At 22.9% G+C, this 8,007-nt stretch overlaps 6 protein-coding genes across 6 annotated transcripts; 4 read left to right on the top strand and 2 right to left on the bottom strand.

Moving 5' to 3' along the window:
• Positions 1-1,188: 1,188 nt before the first annotated feature.
• DICPUDRAFT_155525 (uncharacterized protein) lies at positions 1,189-1,341 on the bottom strand (the record flags this gene model as incomplete). The annotated part of the gene is made up of 1 exon (XM_003290925.1): positions 1,189-1,341. The coding sequence occupies one exon, from the start codon at positions 1,339-1,341 to the stop codon at positions 1,189-1,191; it is 153 nt and encodes a 50-aa protein (XP_003290973.1).
• Positions 1,342-1,512: 171 nt separating this feature from the next.
• Positions 1,513-1,683, top strand: DICPUDRAFT_155524 (uncharacterized protein; the record flags this gene model as incomplete). Its single annotated transcript, XM_003290940.1, has 1 exon — positions 1,513-1,683. The coding sequence occupies one exon, from the start codon at positions 1,513-1,515 to the stop codon at positions 1,681-1,683; it is 171 nt and encodes a 56-aa protein (XP_003290988.1).
• Positions 1,684-2,266: 583 nt separating this feature from the next.
• On the top strand, positions 2,267-2,893 carry DICPUDRAFT_155522 (uncharacterized protein; the record flags this gene model as incomplete). The annotated part of the gene is made up of 2 exons (XM_003290939.1): positions 2,267-2,537; positions 2,847-2,893. The coding sequence occupies 2 exons, from the start codon at positions 2,267-2,269 to the stop codon at positions 2,891-2,893; spliced, it is 318 nt and encodes a 105-aa protein (XP_003290987.1).
• A 714-nt stretch (positions 2,894-3,607) lies between these two features.
• On the top strand, positions 3,608-4,743 carry DICPUDRAFT_81672 (uncharacterized protein; the record flags this gene model as incomplete). Its single annotated transcript, XM_003290938.1, has 3 exons — positions 3,608-3,695; positions 3,766-3,983; positions 4,273-4,743. 3 exons carry the CDS (start codon positions 3,608-3,610, stop codon positions 4,741-4,743), a joined length of 777 nt encoding a protein of 258 aa, XP_003290986.1.
• Positions 4,744-4,998: 255 nt separating this feature from the next.
• DICPUDRAFT_81671 (uncharacterized protein) lies at positions 4,999-5,703 on the top strand (the record flags this gene model as incomplete). Its single annotated transcript, XM_003290937.1, has 2 exons — positions 4,999-5,060; positions 5,340-5,703. The coding sequence occupies 2 exons, from the start codon at positions 4,999-5,001 to the stop codon at positions 5,701-5,703; spliced, it is 426 nt and encodes a 141-aa protein (XP_003290985.1).
• Positions 5,704-6,737: 1,034 nt separating this feature from the next.
• Positions 6,738-7,879, bottom strand: DICPUDRAFT_81670 (uncharacterized protein; the record flags this gene model as incomplete). Its single annotated transcript, XM_003290924.1, has 3 exons — positions 6,738-7,120; positions 7,196-7,486; positions 7,558-7,879. The coding sequence occupies 3 exons, from the start codon at positions 7,877-7,879 to the stop codon at positions 6,738-6,740; spliced, it is 996 nt and encodes a 331-aa protein (XP_003290972.1).
• Positions 7,880-8,007: the final 128 nt, after the last annotated feature.

Raw genomic sequence — 8,007 nt, 5'->3', positions numbered from 1 at the left:
ATTTTAAATTTTAAATAAATTAAAAATAAATTTAAAAATAAAAAATTTATAAGGATTTTTTTTTTTTTTTTTTTTGGCAACCGAAAAAACCCTTGGGTTTTATTATATTAAAAAATTGATAGAGATAATGATAAAAAAAAGATAATAATGGCAATGATAACGATAATGATGATGGTTGTAATAATAAATATAAAAACTTTTAAACAAATAAAAAAAACAAATAGATTATAATTAAAAATATTATTTGAAGTATATACTTTTAATTTATTACTTATCCTAAAGGAGGCTGAATAATAGAATGCTAGAATTTAATTTTTTAATAGGTTTTTATAATTCAAAAAAAAAAAATAAAAAAATAAAAAAAATAAAAAAAAAAAAATAAAAAAAAAAAAATTTAACCAATAATTTTTTAAAAAAAAAAATCGTGATTCTCTATTATATTATCAACGAAATTCGAATTTTTACTCGTTAATAATATACAATATGGAAAATTAATATATATATTTAATGTAAAATTTTATTATATATATTATACTGGTAATGAACTTGATGTTATAGATTAACAATTTGGTTATTTTTATCAAACTTTTGAATTATTTAATTGTTAAATATTATTTTTATTTATACAAGATAAAACAAAGTGAGAACGAATTTTTTTAAAAAAAAAATAGAAAAAAAAATAAAAAAATAAAAAAAATTAAATAAATATTTTGTTGTAAATAATTTAATATTTAAAATTTTCCTCAAAATCCATAATCATTTTCTGTATTTTATTATATAATTTATTTTTTGGGTAAAAATATAATTTCTTTTTTAAAAAAAAAAAATTTTTGTGGGTATAAAATAAGACAGTTAAAAATTGATATTATTTTTTAAATAAAATTTATTTATTTTCAAATAAAATTCATTTCAAATTTTTTTTTTTAAAATTAACCTCAAAGCATCAAGATCGTATTTTTAAAATTTTTTTTTTTTGAATTTTTTTTTAAATTTTTTTAAGTTTTTTTTATTGATTTTTTTTATTGATTTTTGTGAGCACATTTCAACTTTTCTCAACTGAACTTCAAGAAAAAGAAAGAAAAACAAATAAAAAAAATACGTTAAAAAAAAAAGTGGGTATTAGGTAACAGTAAAATAACAATTAAATTATAATTATACTAATTTAAAATTTTATATTAATTAAAGCAATTATAAAGAAAAAATTAATTCTGAACAACTATTTATCAAACTCCTCTTCATTGCTACCAAGCCATATTCTGAGCTATTGGCACGAACAATGGTGGTATCAAATTTCATTACAGCCATTACTGGTCCAAAGATTTCCTCTCTTGCAATTTTCATTGAATAGATGCCATCGGCAATAACTGTTGGTTCAGTATAGTAGCCCTTATCTCCAACGTTGGCCACCACATACCATACGAACACCTTCGTTTTTACCAAGCTCAATATATTTCATCACAGATTCAAATTGTGCACGATTAACTTGTGGGCCCTGATGCGTCGTCATTTCCAATGGATCACTCAAGATACGACTTGCTACCATTATATTTTTCAGACTTCCTCAATCGTCCAGTTATTTTAACAAATAATTCAAAATGTATAAATTTCAGCAAAAGAAAATGCAAATTCAGCACCACAAAAGATTACTTTACCATGGTATACCTTTTAGTTAAAACTATATAGTTTTTATTTAATAGTTTCAGTTGCTTCAAATAGAATTGGTTCAATGTTCAACTTTATAAAACCCAGAGTTATAAAATCAAAATCAAAATTTAATGTGGTTGGTGATTGTCTTTATGGTCAGCAATATCACTACATTACCAACTTGATCAAAAACAAATATTATAGAACAATTTGTGGCACAAAATAAAGATCAAATATCCCAACACTACCGAAATAGTGGTATAATGTATGGCAGCAGCAATCAAAGAAGGTAAAGAAATAAGATTATTGATAAAATTTAACCCAATTTGCATCACCGAAAAATACTCTGCACCTCAACACCAAGAAGCAGGTTAAATATAAACCTAAATAGATTAATTATATTATTATTTTTTAATTATTTATTTAGAATAAAATAAAACTGAAAATTGACTTTTTAAAAAAAATTATATAAAATAGATTTTAAAGGCTGTGTTTTTATTTTTAATTGGGGGAACGTTGGGGATGGTAACTTGAATCTTTTGTGGTGCTGAATTTGATTGTGTTATTGTATTTGATTGTGATGATTGTAGTGTTGAATTTGCTTTTTCTTTTGCTGAAATTTATGCTTTTTGTTGAAATAACTGAACGATTGAGAAAGTCAGAAAATCTAATTCAAAAACATGTGAACAACTTTATCTCTAAATTCTTTTCAAAGAAAGAAAATGAAGACAATACAGGCAGCAATGAAGAGGATTTGGACAAAGAGGAATTAGCTGGGGCAATTAAAAATAGTTTAAAAATAGCTAGTGAAAAAGAAAAAGCTGATGATCAAGTCGTACCAAACGATTCAGGTATTGAAGAAGAAAAGGCTAATGATGATAAAAATTTGTTCAGTATGTTTTTGAATTATATTTTTCTGACTTTCTCAACCGTTTAGTTATTTCAACAAATAATTACAAAAAGCAAATTCAAATATTTGATGGAGGTGATTCTTTTGGACCTTGCTCTTCATATTCACGCGGTAAAATATTGGTTTTCATAAACTTTATATCATTTAATTGCTCTTGGGGAGAATGTAACACCTGAAGGATAATATTCACTATCTTTAATCCATTCCGAACGAGGTTCTTGATTTTCAATTTCAATTTCAATTTTAATTTCAATTTCATCTTCTTCAGTTTCTTTATCTTTTTCATTTTCAGCTTCTTCTGGATCTGGTTCTAAAAACCCACTGTATTATTATCATTGATTATATATATATATATATATATCAATTGATCATATACTAGTAACTAAAATTATAAATATAAAATTTAAATTAGTATTTTATTATAATTTAATTGTTATTTGATTGTTACTTAACACCTACTCTTTTTGATTGTTTTTGCTTTTTTTATTTTTCTCTTGTTCTCTTTTTCTCTTTTTCTTGAAGTTCAGTTGAAGCAAGTTGAATGAATCATTATAGAGCATCAACACAAATATTATTTATATCATTATTATTGTTATTGCTATTGCAGTTGCTAAAGCTATTGCTATTGTTATTATTACTGGTTCTTTCTTTTATTATTTTTATAAAATAAAAAATCATAAATTTTTAAAATGAAAAATAAAAAATTATTAAAATTAAAAGAAAATAAAAAATAAAAATTTTATATTTTTAATTTCAAATTCAAAGAGTTATTCAGTAACTTTATGAAAATACAATTATTATAATTTTATTTTTTTATAAGTGAAAGAAAGAGTAAATAATGATTGTAATTATAAATGATGATAATAAAATTTTTCAATAAAAAATATCTAATAAAAAATTTTCAAAAAAAAAAAAAAAAAAAAAAAAAATTTCTAAGGGCAGCATGGTGCGACAAAAAAAATTAATTTTAATTTTTTATTTTTTATTTTTTATTTAATTTCCTTTACATAAATATTTATAATAGAATTTTAAAATATCATTAAACAAAAAAAAATGTCATCATTATTTCCAAATAATATTTGTGATAATTATATAAATACTATCGAAAATAGTAACAATAACAATAGTGATAGTATTAAAGGTAAATATAAAACACATAAAATAAATCTATAATAATTACTAATTATCATTATTTATTTTTCCTTTAATAGATACATCAAATATTAACTCAACATTAGAAAATAGTACTTCAAATAATAATAATAATAATAATAATAATAATAATAATAATAATAATAATAATAATAATAATAATAATAATAATAATAATAATAATAATAATAATAATAATAATAATAATAATAATAATAATAATAATATTCCACCCAGATATAATAAACTTTCAACACCAGAATTAAAACAACTTTTGGTCAAATATTCAGTTTAGAATATGAAAAGATAGATAAGGCGGGTTATGATAAATTAAAACCAGATCAACATGTATCGTGTAATAATAAAGATATTACAAGCCCACAATCAATTTATTCAAAAAGATTTTATTTAGATTTAATTTTAGTGATAAACTTTTTACAGCAAGACCTTGGTGTTAAAAAAACCAAGAAACATTTTTATTTAATTGTAAATATTAAATACTATTTTAATATTATAATAAAACTATAGATACTAATTATGAAATTTAAATTACTATTATCATTTAGAAAAAGAATGTAAATCAACAACAATTAGATAAATTAAATGATGAATTGATAGAGTTATTTAAAGTTTCAAAAAAGAGAAAATTCAACATATTTAAAGAGAATGGAAAGGTGAATCAATTAAAGTTTGATAATGAACAATTAAATAATGAAAGTCAACAACTAGTTCAAAAGATAGAACAAGAAAAATCTCATTGTCAAAACACAATTATTCAATTTAAGAATAAAGAAGAAGATTTAAAAAATCAATATCAGCCATTACAGATTCAATCAAATAATCAATCCCAAGAACTGAAACAAGTAATGGACCAAGTGGCTCGTCATCTCGATCAATGTAGAGCAACAGTTGGTTGTTTAGAAGCTTGTATTGATGAAACGAATAAGAAATTGGATCAAGTGGCAAAAGAAAGAGACGAAGTAATTAAAATGATTCAAATATTAGAATGTTGTACCAATAAAGATATAAAAAAATAAAGATAGAGAATAAAATATAAAAAAAAGTTATATTTATTTCATTAATTTTTTTTCTTAATTTTTTTAAAAAAAATAATTAAAAAAATTTTTAAATTTCTTTCAAAAAAATATAAATTATTATTGTGTGAGGTATTTTTTTTTTTAACATAAGAATATCTTTAATACTTCAACCAAAGTAAGCAATTTAAATTAACATTAGATAATGTAACAAAAAAATAAAAATAAAAGGTGTAATAACCTTTAACCAAAAAGAAAATGAAAATTCCTTGCTTTAATAAATGTAAAGTTTTTAAAAATTCAAACTTTGAAGAGTTAAGGTAACTATAAACACTACTTCTCATATAACAGAAATAGTAAATTTGTTTTACAAAGATATTCGGTATTAACTAACGATATTAAATAGTTTATAGAAATATTAAAAAGAGGTTACTCATCACTGCTTCAAGAAACATTCAACTTTGAGCAAATAAGAATGAATATAAAATATTAAAACGGTTTGAAGAGGTATTGGAAATAATCATTCAAGAACATGAATATAATTATACTATAGAGGAATACCACTCAAATCTAATATAGATAACGTTAAAATTAAAAAGTAGTTGCAACAATAACAATAGCAATAGCAACAATAAAAATAAGATTAGAAACAAAAATAATTTTAGTAGTAATAGGAGAAATAATAATAATTTCAAATTAATTATCAGAGATAATAAACTTGATATCACAGAAATAGATGATGATAATAGTGGTAGTAATAATGATAAAACTAGAAACAGATATGACAGCGGCACAAATTTTTTTGGTTCCACTCAAAATACTGAATACAATAGTAACTACAATAATAATAACAGTATCAATCTTAGTAATAAAATCAATCTCTCCAATGAGTTTTTAGAAGGCAATTTATTAAATAGTAGCAGTAATTACAATGGACTCAAACTGGGTAAAAACGCATTTTAAAAAACAAAACTCACCACCAAGTCCATCTTTTAAATCAGCAGCTTTTTTTTCACAACCAGTTCCACCTCTAAATAAATCACCAAATAATAGCAGTACGGCACCAAACAAAATTGCTTCACCATTCTTAACTTCCACTGCCTATGTAAATAATTAAACAAAACTAATGGCAATACAACTTATAATATAGATAATACTAATGATAAAAATAATGATAATAGTAATATAAAAAAATTTTAAATGTAAATATTATTTAGATAATGGAACAGAAAAAAGATTCGAAATTTAACAAATTCAAAGTAATCATAGTGCAGATGGCCAAGTGTGTTAAAGGATTTCGACATCATTACATGCTTATTAAATTCCGTTGATATGAAACAAAAAAATGAATATCAAAATAAAACATTTGATATTTATGTTACTGTTGATGGTCAAACTGCTTTTATAAAAAATAACTTTACTTATCACTGTAATTATAAAATTATATAAAAAAATATATTTATTGAACAACTTATTAATTTTTTACTTTTCTATTTCAGAAGAACCCACAGTTGCCAAGGAATCGAATAAATTATCAATAACTATTCCTGCAATGGTTATTTGTGCGGGTTTAGTTACCATTGTTTCTGTTGTAATTTACAAGATTAAACGTATACGATATACTTTCTTCAAAGGTGATTATTATTTTAAAAAAAAATAAAAAAAAATATTAATAAATTTTAAATATATTTGCAAAAAAAAATTAAACTATTTAATTTAAAAAAAAAAAAAATTTATACAATTCATAAACAAATAATTGTATATTTATTTGATAACTAGAATTATTTATTATTTAGAAAATTTGAAAATTTTTATTTTAATTATTATTTATTTAATTTGGTTTATTACTAGTATAGATTGTTTTTTTTAAATTAAAACATTGTTTTTTTTTACTATTATATTTTTATTTGTTTTTTTTAAACATTGTTTTTTTAAACATTGTATACAATGAGAAAAATTTAAACATTGTTTTTTTTAAATTAAATTGATTTATTTTATTATTTTGGATTTTTTGGATATTTTTGAAATATAACATTTTTACAATATTGCCCAATTTTAGGAAATGCTACATCAGCAACCAAAAATTCATCATCTGTAAGCAAACCAACTACATCTACTAGACTAAGAAAATTTAATGATACTTGATCAGGTATGGATCCTTGGAAAGAATGAGAGAGATATTGAAATTTTCCTGTTCCATCAACAATACCAATTGTCGATATGCATTCTATTTTTTCTTTACCACTATGCATATTGTTTCTATATTGTTTTATAGGTGCGCTGCTTGTTGGAGTTAGATTACCATCCATAAATACAGTAAAACTGTTTGAAACTATGAATTCATTTTTATCAAACCAGTGACCACGTGCTAACCTCTCTTCTAATGGTAAGAGATGAATAGTATTTATAGATAAATTAATTTTATTTTATTTATTATATATTATTTGTCAATTACCTATTGGTGCGGAACTGCCAATATTATTTGCTCCTCTCATTCTAATAGTAGAACCACCTCTGCCTCTTCCTCTGCCTCTAGTGACACCAACTTGGAATGGAGTATTTGGGTTATATTTTGATGCTATTTTTGTTGCAAAGTTTTCAAGAGCATCGGACATTGTTATATTATTAGAAGCATTATCGGTCGCAGTGGCAATAATTTTGATTTTTAATTCAAAAAACTCTATTGGGATCTTTAGTAATTGAAAAATTGAATTACCAGAATGAGAACCTGTAATTAATTGGAAATCTAAGGAGCCAATGATTTTCATTAATATGAGTTGGAAATATAGAAAATTCTTTTAATATTATTTCAGTAACCTCTAGTAATACCACCGCCTCTAGCAACACCATTTCTACCTCTATCTCCGGCTGTACCATTATCTTCATCTTGGCCTGTACCATCTTCATCCTCAGCTGTAACTTCACCTTCATTAGGATTATTCTCTTCACTATGAGAAGTTTTGTGCATTTCTCTCCAGTTAGTTGTTGATATATTACCTAAATGATTAACTAGACATGAAGGTCCACAATAATAAGTGGAATTAAAATATTCAGAGAATATATAAAAATGTTGACCAACATAATTAGTACACCCACCTCTTTTTCGCAATCCATGAAAACATAAATCTGGTGAATTCATGTCTAAATTAGAAAAAGAGTCAATTCCAGCCCTATCAAATGCTTCTTTAAAAATTTTAACTAATCTATTAGTTTGCACAAAATCTTTAAAGTGCTTACCATATTCTGATATTTGAATTGGCAATTGAT

This window comes from Dictyostelium purpureum (assembly GCF_000190715.1).
Source record: "Dictyostelium purpureum unplaced genomic scaffold DICPUscaffold_251, whole genome shotgun sequence".
In the NCBI taxonomy this organism is placed as follows: Eukaryota; Evosea; class Eumycetozoa; order Dictyosteliales; family Dictyosteliaceae; genus Dictyostelium; species Dictyostelium purpureum.
This window is presented reverse-complemented; position numbering and strand designations above follow the sequence as displayed.